Raw genomic sequence first — 13,963 nt, 5'->3', positions numbered from 1 at the left:
GAAATCCTTCTTGTCCATTCAGATGTGAAAAAAAAAAAAAAAAAAGACCTTACAAGAGGTTTTTCTCTGGAAGAACACCAGATCCCATGCTTGAAACGCTCAGGTAGGGGTACAGGTTCAAGTTCGTGTGCACTGCCTGCTTCACACCACAGATGTGGACTGAGGTGCCCCAGGTGCTTGCTTTCCCCACCACACTATCTAGGAGCTCTGTCTAGCTTAGCTATTGAAAGACTCAAATGCCATTGCTACAAAAAACCCCGTACCAAGCAAACCCACCTCTGTGAGCAGGCAGTTCCTCTTTTGTCGTGTAAGAGTTCATGCAACCTCCTGCGTTGGCAGCTGCTGAGATCCTCTGGGACAGAGGAGTGAATCAACAGCAATTAGTGGCTGGCAGCGTTTACACTCTCTCTTCTATCCTGGAAGATCTGAACAAACACTAGAAATGAGAGGTAGAGGTTCCCAAATACCCATCTTCACAGCGCAACTTGCATGAACTGAAGGGATCCCTGGAAGTATTTCCCAACCCTTTTTTTTTTTTTTTGGAACTGCAACCAAAAATACAGCTTTACTTTCACAGGTACTAGCAACACAATGTCATGGGCCTTTGCATTTGTTGTCCTAACATTTTCCAAGTTAAAGCAACCTTGCCCATGTGGTTTCTTGGGATTTTTTTATCTTGTCTTGGGCCTTCTGAATCAACACAGTTTCTTTCTACAATCATTACTGATAATGAGGATTCTGCTCCCAGTAAGGCCTTCCCAGGTCAACAGCCTTTCAGAGACAGTGGGGGTTCCCAAACCCTTATAAGTAGTTAGGTAGGTCTTACTGATGGTCCATAAGGAACAGCAGAACCCAGCAACTCTGCTGGATTGTTGTTTTGGGATTTTTTAATCCTTAAATTAAACATTATTTCTCCCCAAGTCACCAGATTTTTTTCGGAACAACTGCTGAGCCCAGCATCACCGGTCACAGTTTCACAGCAGAACAGAATTACACTTCAAGACTCAAATACAGTGGTGCTGCTCAACCTCAGCAGCTCCACGCCGAGGAAGAACTGAGATCTGCCCGTTCCTTTTTTGTCTAGAAAATAACCTTCTGCCGATCTCTTTATTAAACACTTCTTTATTCTGAATTTCTTTCAGGAGCCCCCCAGAGATGCATTTGTTACCATGAACAACACGAATGCTGCTGTCCTCCAGACCTCTGAAGGAATGTGTCTCCTGGGCCCCACTGGCCCTCCTGCCCCTGGAAACTCATGCTGCACCAGCGGCCAAGCTCCCTGCAGGAATGGGAGCCCCACCACGGCGCCGTGCAAGGCGGGAGGGAGCCTCCAAAATTTCTCTGTGGTAACTGAGACTGATGATGACCATTTCCCACCAGTTCCCACGGAAGATGAATACACGGATAAGGACCTCAATACCGTTGATTATTTATCTTTACTGAGTCGGACTGCCAGTAAAACCATCTCATCATTTTCAGAACCAATGGAGGCAGGGGAGAATGACAGCTTAAATCAGTACTTTTCAGGGATTGGGAGCACAGAGGACATATCAGCCTCTCAAGGCACTCGCCCTTTCTCTGACATAGATGGGGCACACATTGCCACGGACAAACTTCTTCAGAAATCTTGCCAACATGCCCACAGTTGCCTGAAGGAAACAGACAACAAAGACACAGATGGTTTTACAACAAACTATGACTCAGAGAAGATCTGTGTGAGGTGTGGAATTCTGTACAGGGAATCTCCCAGAAAGTGGAGCAAACCTTGTGCTGCGGCTGACAGTGCCTCCACCTCCCCAGAAACTGGATCCTATGCACCGTGCACCTGTGGCTTGAATTTCCTCTCTGCTGGTCAGAGCACTCTAACAAGTGACCATGGTATGGAAGATGCATCTTCAGATAGTACCAACATGAACTACCAGAACACAAACAGAAGCACTTCAGGGACAAACAACAGCAGCACTTCAGATCTCCCTCCAGCATCTGGTAAGCCCATTAGGCTTGACTCAAACACAGTTGCATAGGATTATTCTCTGTCCTAGCTCAGTATTATTCAGAGGCTGTGATTTAGGACAAGGCCAGAAGATCAAATTGATGCCTTTTCACTTAATTGCCCTGAAGCTAATGTGAAAAACAAAACTGAAATAGTAAGGCCATTTGGTTTATAGTGAATTCTGCAAATAGTATGATCGCTGCGAGGGATCACTGTCCTGCCCTGATCTAACCAGCAATGCAGAACCCATCAGTCACTGCAGAGGCTGAGCAATTCTGTTAGTGAAGTATTTTGGTGACAGCAGGTGTGTGTATTGGAGAAAACTTAGAAGGAGGAAAGTATAGGGACCTAGAGGGCGAGTCAAGAAAGGATGCATAATGCTCAGACAGACAAATTTTCATTCAACAGTCTGCACGCATGTATTTGCCATTAGGTTTAAGTCCAGTTCCATTTACATGGCGGGCAGTGAAACTCCACCTGGAGCTGTAACCTGATGCCCACAACTGGGTCTGAGAGATTATGTTCAATTTTCTGCTTTTAGCTTTTTCTCTTTGTTTTAATTTGCTAGGATATAAGCATTCACCTAAAAATAATTTCATACAGACATAGTTTCTCCAGACACAAGTGCTCTGTCCTCTAAACAACTCTGAAACAGTGTTGCCAATTTACTAATTGACCACCAATATACTATTTGAGTAAATACATCAACATTGTCAAATGAAAGAAGGGAAAAAAAGATCACTGAGGCAAAACTAGCAGAAGGGAAGTTATGAGCCTTTTCTGGATGCAACCTTCTGCCCTCAGACTTTTTTTCAGCATAAAAGTCTGCAATCTGCCTGTCATGTGTTATTAGTCACTGTGGATTATAATCTCTTAAAGTCCGATACTCTACTTTTATTTATGTCAATGCACTGCCAAGCATAATGACACCTTAGTTTTGACTGCGACATCTAAGTATTACTGTAATATACACAGCAGTCATAAGCAGTTGCCCTCCTTTAAAACCATGTCGTGCCTTAAAGTTTCTTACAGAGACATTCTTGTCAGTCTGCCAAAGCTCAAAAGCTACACTTCTGAAGGCCCTCCCTCTCTCAATATGCGCACAATGTGGGAATCCAAAAGTGTGTAGCATTCATCTTTCTAGGAGCAGACAGTTTTTCTGCTGCTTCCGTTTCCTGAAATCCTGACATAGTTTCACTGTCTGGTCTGTACAAAATTCAGCAGTAGTAAAGAGAACACAGTTTATCTTTTTTTGTTTTTTGTTGGAAGGTGACTCTAAAGTACAACTGAAAGTCAAGTCATATTTGGCACTGCAGGAGTACTGCTTTTCTTTCTAAATCTGACACGAAGAGGAAGAGAAAATATTAAGGAACAGTAGGGCTAACAGGAGAGCTTGGATGTAAGTGATGTGCTAGAAAGTGCCATCTTAGATCTGCAGCATAATTCTTTATACAGGATTTTAATTCTGTCTGTGCCTTCGGGTGTGTACATACTGTAGTGCCATCTGGTGAAACCTGAGCATAGAAACTGTGTTCCTAATTTGCCATTTTTTAAGCACGACTGCCAGAAGGTACTGACAGAGCTGTGGGCAGTGTAAGAGTGTGGGTTAGTTAATCTGTAGGTAATGTGGCTTGCTGGCAGAGGTTTTTTTCTGCCCACAGAATGGCCATGCACCAATGGCAGCATCTGGTTGCACGATGAGTGGGACAGGGTTTAGCCATAGGTTCCACACTGAAGCACCCCGGCCACGCTGGGGCTGCACGTGGAGCTGCAATAGCCTCGGTCATTTTTCTGGGCCTTGCGAAACACCCAGGTGGAATAAATGTGCATGCAAAATAACTTTCTGTACAGCTTCTCAGAGCAGCTGAAGCCACCAGGCTTTACACACAGTCATGCTAAGACAGAATGGTACGAAACAGGGTAGATGAAAAAATGGGAAGAAAAAAGCCATGGGTAATTCCATGAAGTTTTGGTTTTAGTTCCATAACACTCAGAATGATAACAGAAATTGCACACTCTGTCCCTCCTGTGAAACAACTCTAGAGGATCAAAGTAAACCTCTGGATGAGTGCCACTTACAGGTGTCACCACCAGAGATGGTGGTAACCCTTCAAGCACTCTTTCAAACTGCCCAAGCCTGGAGGCAGTCAGAACATGAAGCGTCGGTTCATGGCCACCTCAAGTCATGTGCAGGGCTATAGCATGAAGCATTAGTGCAGGAAGACTTACGTGATTCGCGATTAGGAATGGTTTTGCAGAGCCCTTCACTTCCAGATCCCAAACCAGCACGGTTTGGCAGCGACAAACAGTTCTTACCACCTAGAGGCCTTAGATGGCTCAGAGAAAATTAATTGTGTGCGTTGTTCCAGTTCTTAGTGAATAATTACCACAAAAATTAATCTGTTGTTGTAACTAATACCATCAGGTAGTCTGAAGAGATCAAAAGGCTGAAACACTGCAGAGAACATACCTTCACTTATCCTCTGAAAGTGTCCCTTATACCTTCCAGGTTGGAAGCATATTGCTTAGTGCAGTCCAGTGTCTAAGCAGTAAAGATTTGCCAGCCACATTCAACTAAATATTATAAATGTGTTCATCTGCCTTTTTAAATTTTTGTTCCCCTCCACACTGTCACATATATTTCTAAATTCTTGATCTCGTACTGAGCACTGGTAAACTTTTCCACAGTACCTTTTGTGAGTGACAGGCAATCTGCATAAAAGCAAACAGTTATTTTTGTACTCCTATTATGCCAAACAGTTTTGTTGATGGCAAACAGCTGAACAAAATCAAACTCAGAGGAAGCAACTGGCAGGGAAAAAACTGCCACAGAAAAAGCTCTCACTGACACCTTGTTAGTCAACAACACTTGGAAAGAAAGCAAAGAGCTTGAAATGCAGTGGTTTAGCTAAAATAAAAAGGATTGTTTGAGGGGGGCATTAGGGAGATTCTCGAGTGCTACCCAGACTCAGTTATAAGCAAGCAAAGGTCCTAACTCAGCAGAGCTGGATGCTTAGAGTCCATTCCTGATGTGAAAACGTCACCCATGGCCACTAGAAAAACAGCATTTCTCTGGGCTGGGCCAAGCCTAACTGCAGTGAAAATGGGAATGTCTCATGTGTTGAGGAACGTAATGAGGAAAAGCACAAAATGTCTAAAAGGGTCAGATCAGTCCACAAATAATGATTAAGTGAAGGACAGCAGCAAAAACATTTCATAGGAGAAGTGTTCACAGGCTAGGAAGATTTTTTTTTTTTTAACTTGGTTGCTAGGAAGTTTTGCTTTTTTTTTTACTTGGTTGGTTCAGTTTGTTTAGTTTTCAAACTTTAGCAAGTTTGTTAGTTTGTTCTTGAAAGTTTGCTCTCAGTTATTTTCTTTCTGCTCTGAGGGAAGTTTATTAATTCCCAGAGCCTGGCCCTGCTGTCAATGACTCAGCAACCCAGTCCTTGAAGAGCAGAAATATTGAATTTATACTGGAAAAGCTCTAACCGCAGGCAGATCGACTGAAACTATAACTCCATTAGGTTGTTGTAGTATGGACTCTGTCTCTTTACTGGGGTCAGTGTATATCGAGGTAAATCCATGGGGCACTAGGTGAGTACCGGAGTGTACCTACATGGAGGATCAGGACAATGTAAGATAATTGTATGGGCTTCGGTGTCATTTGGACACCATATGACTGTATGGTCTGACATTAAATCTTTCAGTATTTATTCACTAAGCCCACTACCTAGTCCACGCAGTAGAACTGATTGTTTACCAAAGGGGAAAAAAAAAACCCCGATGTGATGCCTGGGAATCTAAAAAAAAAAAAAAAGTCATAATTAGAAATAATGGCTGTTTTCCCACAAACTGCAGGCAGAAGCAGTTTGGACGCAGCCTGTGCATTGGGTAGCATGGGGAGCACGGGATTGTCGTGCTCTCTCTTCCTTCCCAGTGCGCAACCAAGAGAGAAAAATGTTTCCACGCCTTCCAGACAGGCTCCCTGTGGATGACAGGCTTCGTCCTGAGGCAAAAATGGAAATAGTGAAAAGGTCCAGTGGAAGGCATTGATTATAATATCATCCTCATGTCACGGGGAAAAAATAATGGAACAAGAGTAAAGCCACCACAGCAGATTAAGTTCACTGCGCTAAGCATCCGTCTCGTGAGGGGAAAGTATTAATCACCTGTGTCTTCTTTTCTTCCCTCCTCCTTCCCCAGGAAATGTGACTGGAAACAGTAACTCCACCTTTATCTCAAGTGGACAAGTAATGAATTTCAAGGGCGACATCATTGTTGTCTACCTTAGTCAAAACTCCCAGGAGGGGCCCACGGCCTCGGGGCCGAGCGAGGAGAACGTGGGCAGCCCCGTGCAGGAGGAAAACCTCAGCCGCTGTGAGACTTTTGCCGGCAATGCCCAGCACTACAAGGAGAAGTGTGCCGAGCTGCAGGGCGCCTGCCCGGCGGCGGGGAGCGGGGGGCTGCGGCGGCCCCCCGGGCCCCTGGCCCAGGAGCGGGGCCCGTCCTGCCGCGGCCAGGCCTTGCAGCCCGTGCAGGAGGAGGGGAAGCTGGGACACTTCTCGGAGAAGGTGTTGAACTGAGGCGAGCTGGTGTCCTTGCTGCGGGCCGGAGTGCTGGCGGGCCAAGGGGCGCGGGGCTGCCGCGGGGCTGCCGAAATCCGGGGTGTCGCCACAGATTCAGAGACGGTTGCTGCCCCCGGTGCCTCCTGGGGAATTTTACAGCTGGAAAGGACCCTTATGGCACACGTGCCGGTGGTGGTGGTGGTGGTGGTGGTGGTGCTCTGGCTGAGGAGGTTACCGGTGGGGAGAGGGGCGCGCGTGAAGCCAGGCGTGCGGCCTCCATTGCAGAAGCAGCGACAGGGCTCCCTCCTCTCCCTCACAGGGCAGCGGGCTCCCTGCCTGCCCCCAGCTCCCTGGCACCTCTCCCCGGCAAGCAGTGAAGGAGAGTCGAGGAGATCCTTCGGGCTGGGGACTTTGCGAGGTGGGGAGCAGCGCCGCTGGCTGGGTGCGTGAGGCACCCCCGGAGAGGGGATGACATGGCGGGGGACCGCGCTGAAAGGGGCCCCTGAGCTCCACCTTGGGGTTTTCTTTTGTCAGCTAAGCTGCACCCATTTTGCTGGCGTTTGGGCCTCCTCGATGCCTCTGGTGGTGGAAGTGGCGGCCACAGCTGCTGCTGAGCCTGCCGCCGCTGCTGACCTTCACCTTCCCATGGGGATCGGGCAGGTGGCATCAGCCCTTCCCATCTTTCCCCAAGGGAGCAGAGGCTCCAGTCTCAAACCAGCACCAGAGCCAAGATCCTGGTCTCATTAACTTGTGGGTATGAATAGGTATAACGCTGCCCCAAGTGCACAACAACAGGCAAAGTAGCGCTGGTATGCCTTACAAGCATATCCGACTAATCCTGAGCAAATAACGTTTATAGTTTTGGACCCTGATTCATATCTGTCTTATTGCACCTCGCCAGAGGAATTCAAACTCCTGAAGATGAGAGTGATGTGTGCCCAGCACACTGCTGCATGAATAATGTCACTGAAGTTTTAAGACACAGAGCTGCTAGCAGGTGGAGGAAGGGTCTACAATAACCATCTGTGGACATTTCCTGAGTGTCAGGAAAGGGAGGGATTACCCAAAGATGGAGAATTTAGTCAGGGTCAAACATACTTTCCTTCACCTGCCCAAACAATTTTGTCATTCCCTCTGATATTTTCATTAGTAAGCAGAGCTTTACTTAGGCAGCATGAAGCTATTTCCAGACCTCACCCTGTCTGAGCTGAAATCAGAGTGTAGCTGCTGTCACACTGAGAGCTGATAAGCAACGGGACCAAGGGGTTGGATTTAAACGGTAATGGTAGCTTTAGTTAGAAGGGAGTTTCAGCTACTCAGTTGGCTTCGGTTCAGGTCCTGTGTCCTCCAGCCTCCTCCAGCAGTCACTGTGGAGAGAAAGGTGAAGGGAACAGAGTCTCGAGGAAATCCCAAGAGGAAAAGATAATGTTTTTAATGATTGCCTGACAAGGGGTAATTTTCTGACATTGTCCTGCACAGGTGAGCGCTGCAGGAGCCTATCTTCAGTCTGAGTCCTCAGGAGAGTCAGCACCGTGTTTCCTACCAGACAGCAAAGAGATCTCTTATCTAGTGGGATCTCATCTGCCTTAACAGAAATGACCTCTGGTAGGGAGGGCACCTTCCCAGCAAGGTTTTAAAGCTGAGGGGTTCACTGCATAGCTGTTCTGTTTCCAGTAGTACTGCTCAGTGGGTGAAGAGCACCTATAAAGCTGACAAGGTGACCCCTGTGTCATGATGAGGTTCTCATCCATAGACCAAAAGGATGGGCTTAGTGGCCTTCACCTCCCAGGAGAATAATTCTTCATTATTTATATATCTGGGATGTAAAGTTCAGTACAGATGTGCAAGACTCACTCTTGTGTGGCTGGCAAAAAGGGCGCATGAACAACCAGTCTCCCTTTCACCTCTGCATGGCCTTTGGAGAACTAGACTCGGCCAGGCAGGTAGGTTGTCCTGTTCAGTGATGGCCCAAGCTACCTCTGCCTCTCTGAAGGTGCGTAACTGGGGCTCTCTTATCTGTGGTATTCTTTTGTCTTTCCTGCTGGATCCTTTATAACCTCTTTCTAGCTTCTTCTGGACTAATTCTGTATTCCCTAGGCATTGGTGCAATAGGGACAAGGAAGCAGAGCCACCATCACCTTCATGCAAGGTAGTGCAGATATTTTCCCACTCCATTTTTTCAGTCATATTTTCCTGGAAAGCACTCATCCAGGACATCAGCCCCACTGGAAAGCATTCAGTTGGCCTCGCTTGCAGGGCATGATGGACTGAATTGTTGTGCTCGGTCTGGGTAAACTACTTGTCTGCAGGTCTGTCTCCTCCTCCTCCTTCTGCAGCTTCTTTCTTCCCATGGTTTGTACCCGTCACCACAGAGCAGGCTCAAAATCCCAATTTCAGAGAAGACAATGGGAAGTTTACTACGTGTCCTCAGTGAGGACACGTTTTTTCACTTGCTGAATTTCAGGATCCTACTGAGCAAGGATTGAAACTAGGATCCTCAGCAAGCATGAAGAAATGAGTCATAGTGATCTCATTGCTGTGGCCACGCCCTCATGGGAAACAGTGCTCCAACAGATCTGATTCTTTTTGCCTCCTCCAGAGTCTACCCAAAAGTGAAGAAACTATATCACACTCATTAGCATGCTGTGTGTTCCCTGGGTCTCTGCCTGGCTGCTTAGACATGGACCCCAAAGGGACTTCTTTATCCTCACGATTTCATTTGTCGTCAGTTTGAAGCTGGAGCTGTTTTTTTAACATCAGTTTGTACAATGGGGCCCTATGCATTGGGCACTAATTTGGAGGCTTCTGGCTGCTATTGTTATACACATAATTAATGATAATAAAAATCTTAAAAATCTACTTCAGAAGTGAAGATTTTCTTTGAATTAATGGAGAAAATCAAATACATTATTATATGCCTATGCTTATTTTGACCGAAAAAAATAATCAAATGTGAATATAAAAGCATTCCTGGTTAGGCTTTTGTAACATTTTTTGTATGTAGAATTGTTTTAACAAAAAGTGCTTTCCTTCCCCGGTATGTGCTGCAATAATGCACCAGCGCATCCACGCACACGTGGAACTGAACAGGAGCTCTCGTAGATATGGTGTGGTAATGCTTTACTGCTGAGGACTGGGCACTGATTCCAATTCATTCTTGAAGTCTCTTCCTGCACAGCATGCATTTTTACTAGTCTTTCAGTTTGAGGAGTCATAACATGAATTATCCATGACGAATATACTAGGTGCTCTTGAAACTCGGCCACTTCAGGCATGGAAAGGCAGCAGTAATTCTGCATATAACGATGGGAAAACAAGGAGCAATTTTTTGCTCAGGGGCCCTGGAGCAGCCCTTCTTATGCCCACAGAAACCAATATGGCATTAAAGATTAATATAAACAATAACGGCTGTTAAGCCGTGTACTTTGCTACATGTTCACACAGAGATTGGAAATCACTCTGCAAGGCTTACAGCATACCTGGGAGTAGCATCACAAAGATGTTGTAATTTCTACTTGTCCATTCAGGTTCCCTTCCTTTCATCATATTGTTGGTATCTGAGCAATTACACCCCTGTGTCTATTATAAAACAGAACCTTGCTGAAGAATGTCTTTGCGCTAATCAGGTATTTAACGGAGCTATATTTTTATGAGATATACCTCCACTCAAATTAGGCAGCAGTACCCCCCCCCGCCACCACCCTTAAAAACCATCTACAATGATTTGAGAATTCACTTCTGCCAGCATGTGATCTTGGATGCAGTCAAATGGCTGCAATTTCTTCATGTGGAAAAGTTATTTCCAGAGTATGTAATATACATTATTAATAGACAATAATAGTCACTGGAAAATTGAAGCGTATCTGACCAAGCTGCCTGAGGTTTCTTGCAAGAAGTTCTGAACCACTCCAAACCTTATAAGCTAGTTTTTCAAACCTCCTTCCAAATGTCTGCTACCCTTTTCAGTCCATCAGAAATACTTTGATACTGACCTGAAAGGCACATCCGAGGGCAGCCTGCCCACAGCGCTGCTCTACAGCACTCCTGCTTGGAGAGGCGGGCACCAGAGCCCTCTGCCTGGCAGCATGTGAGGATTCCCACCCCCTGCTCCCCACCATGCTAAACGCCAACGATTCACATTCACCTTGCCTGAGTTGCTGTGGCATCTCCAGAAAAATCAAACCGGTAATAGTGTGGGAGTTAGAGTTGCTGCCGAAGCAAGGGGCATGCGAGCCCAGGTGCTGATGGGAACAAGTCCCATTTCAGACCCCAGAAGTGTTGGGAAACATCTTTCTCCTCTCTTCCTCCTCCCTGCTGCTATCGTAATTTCCAGAACAAAGAGTGAATCAGCCCTCTGTGTGTCTCTCAAAAACAAAAAATCAGTGTATACAAAATGAAGTGAAATTAGGAGCAGGCAGCCATGAAAGAGACAAATCAGAAGGCAGCACATAAGAACCAACCATTTCAAACACAGAAACCGCTGCCCTAATAGGCTGCTCCTATTGATCTTCACTGGATTTTAATGACAGGCTATTTAAATGAAGTCTCAATTATTTGAAGCGCATTAAACAAGGATTTAGATGTTTTTCAGCATGCAGGCCTGCTGTTACAGATCTCAATTACTTAGCCTCTGTGGATCAACTTTCTTTCTTTCTTTCTTCTCCTTGGTTTTGATCAGTTCTAACATTTATGTCTCTCTCATTTAGTGTTGTAGGCACTTCTAAAACGCAGAAGTTCTTGCTCCCTGTGGGAAAAAATACAAAACCGTTTCCCCAAGGACATTGGCTTTTTGCATCATTTCAGTTCCTCATCATGTTTCTCTGCAAGCTTAGCCGGCGATAAATGAGCTAGACAACAGATGGTACAGCTCACGCTGTAACACAGAAAATGTTTCTTTAACAGGGGTGTCCACTTAAAAATGTAGCTGCCTGCTGGTACACGGCCAAATTTCCTACTGAGAACACCCTTTGAATACATCAGAGAACGGGATGGATGCAAGTGGCTCTAATGACCGTGTCAGCAGGCTGCTCATAAATGTCTCCTGCAACCTCTGTTCTTTACATCCTTACCCCGTGGATCCAACTTGTCTGCTGGATGGGCAACACTTCGCAGGTATGTTAGAAGCCTGTCCAGTTCATCATCTTCACTTACACAAATAATCATTGCAAGAGGTTTGTCCCCTTTGTCTGAAAGGATGATATCAGTACGATAAAGAGAGGCGCATAAAAATAAATCCACTTCAATGTTTAGGTTTTGTCAGTCAGGCCAGCCTGCTATGTTTAAATGTTGATGCACGTTAAGTCTGTTCTCTTCAAAGTCATGTTCTTTGTCAGGTCCCATTCAGGTCTACCACACTATATACTTTTATCTGCTCTATAGTAAATTTTGCAGCTGGTGCTTTGTTGATGAAAAATACTAGAAAACAGTTAGGTATTTTTGTTCTTCTTTAGGAAGAGACCGAACATGAGGAAAATCAGACTCGAGAATTCTGTCCTGTTAGCCATTTTTTTTGAAGACTTGTTTGCTTTTGGATCTCCATGTTCTGCTGAGCAGTTACTTTGAGATAAGTACTCTTCCATGCCACCATTTTGTTCCCTTACAGCACAATTTTTTTGCTGGAAATGGTCGAAGGGCAGGATTGCTCTAAAGATAAGATGGTGTGTATTTCTAAAATAAATGTGCAGATGGTTCCTTTACTGGATGGGCAGACACACAAAGCTTTGCCCTCCTTTATTGTGACCAGAATATGCCTGCTGCAGGGCCTGCAGTGCTGCTGAGATGAGTCCCTTGGAGTTCATGCAGATAGATACACTAAACAAACCCAATCACAGCAACAACTTTGTTAGCTCCCATCTGAATAACAGCAGCTGACAGTTTCAAAAAGCAAAGACATTCCTGGGTTTGGGGTTCTTTATTTTTTGTTCTCTCTAGTTTTCTTTCCTTCTCCTGAGCTTGTCATTCCTTTTTTTGTGTAAATACAAAGGTCATGGTTTTCAGTATGGTGGGTGACTAATTCTCATGTTTGAGCAATGTGATCGAAAAGGAAACTTAGAAGTCCCAGTGTGGTATGTATTCCCTGCAGCCAGCACCCATGAAACATGCCTCTGTGGATGCTAGCTCTCCTGAGCAGTGGTCATAACGAGTATGTGGCCCTATCCTGTACGATTGCTTGTGGACTTCTGACCGTGCGCAAGATCAAACAAAATGCTTTTAACCTGACAGCGCTGTACAGAAATAAGCAGATTGCTTTTTGCCACTGGGTAGATGGATGTAACACCTTTAGCAGCCACGTACAGGTTCACACAGGGGGGATCAGCCTGTGCCCAGTACTTGGTTGGGCCGAACCAAGCAATCCCTCCTTAAGCGCTGTGGTGATACCTGTTGCTTCAGCTGGCCTGGCAGCGTACGAAGGTGCCAGCGGTGACCCCCGAGGCGCGCAGGCAGGCCAGGCAGCACCTCGCCATCGGCTCACCGTGCCCCAGGCTTTACGACCTCACTCTGTCCGCCCGGGAACCCGCCATTTGCAAACGACCTCAACCCGGAGCCCCCGCTGACACCGGAGGCGCCGGGTCCAGCCTGCCACGGCTCGCTAGCTCTGGCCACAAAAAAAAAAAAAAAAAAAAAAAAAAAAATCCAAAACCACGGGAAAACCCCATCGGCTCTGACGTCAACACAACACACAGCCTCCGTTGCGCAGCCGCGAGGGTCCCACGCGCGGCTGCCGCGTGACGACCACGCAGCGCCCCCCCCCGCTCCCGCCGCCTTCCCACCCCCGCAGCGCCCCGCCCGCCTCCCGCCCCGCTAGGGGGCGCCCCCGCGGCGGGACTGCGCGGCGGCCGGTACCCACCCGGGGGCGGTGGGGGGGGGGGGGGGCGGAGCGGGGGGCAAGTCCTTCCTCCGGAGCCGGCCCGGCGCGGCGCTCCCGTGCCGCGGAGCAGCGCCTCGGCAGGCGGGGTGGCTGCCCCGACGGGGAGCGGGGCGAGGCGCGGCGCCGCCCAGGCAGCCGGGCCCAACCGCTCACATATCCCCCCCCGCCCCGCCGCCGCCGCCGCCGCCGCCGCCGCCGCCGCAGGGGGCGCGCGGGGACGCGCCTGAGGGGCAGCGGCGCCGCGCGAGAGGCACCGCGTGACCGCGCCCGCCCTCCCCAGCGACGTGAGGGGGGAAATGGCGGCGGCGCCCCCCGGCAGAGCGGGGCGAGCCCGCCTCACGGCTGCGCGCAGCCCCTGCTGCCGCCGCTCTCTCCCGCCTGTTCCTCTTCAGGCCCCAGTAGGCGGAGAGCACATTATTCCTCCGCTCTCCAAATACGTCTTTTTAATCTGCTTCACCCGTTGATCAATCTTGAAGTGAAATGTGGAAATTTTGTGCCAAAAGCCCAGGAGGTCGCTATCAGGGAGCTTAACAGAGC

At 47.5% G+C, this 13,963-nt stretch overlaps 1 protein-coding gene across 1 annotated transcript in view; it reads left to right on the top strand.

Moving 5' to 3' along the window:
• Positions 1 to 9,417, top strand: part of TNFRSF11A (TNF receptor superfamily member 11a) — a 29,180-nt gene extending 19,763 nt beyond the window's left edge. The window contains exons 9-10 of the mRNA XM_032992017.2: positions 1,143 to 1,986; positions 6,197 to 9,417. Coding sequence (XP_032847908.2) covers positions 1,143 to 1,986; positions 6,197 to 6,576 — 1,224 coding nt within the window. The 3' untranslated portion in view covers positions 6,577 to 9,417. The remainder of the gene's footprint in view (positions 1 to 1,142; positions 1,987 to 6,196) is intronic.
• Positions 9,418 to 13,963: the final 4,546 nt, after the last annotated feature.

This window comes from Tyto alba, unplaced genomic scaffold (assembly GCF_018691265.1).
Source record: "Tyto alba isolate M040663 unplaced genomic scaffold, T.alba_DEE_v4.0 Super-Scaffold_48, whole genome shotgun sequence".
NCBI lineage: Eukaryota > Metazoa > Chordata > Aves > Strigiformes > Tytonidae > Tyto > Tyto alba.
The sequence above is the reverse complement of the archived record's forward strand: the minus strand, read 5'-3'. Positions and strand labels throughout refer to the sequence as shown.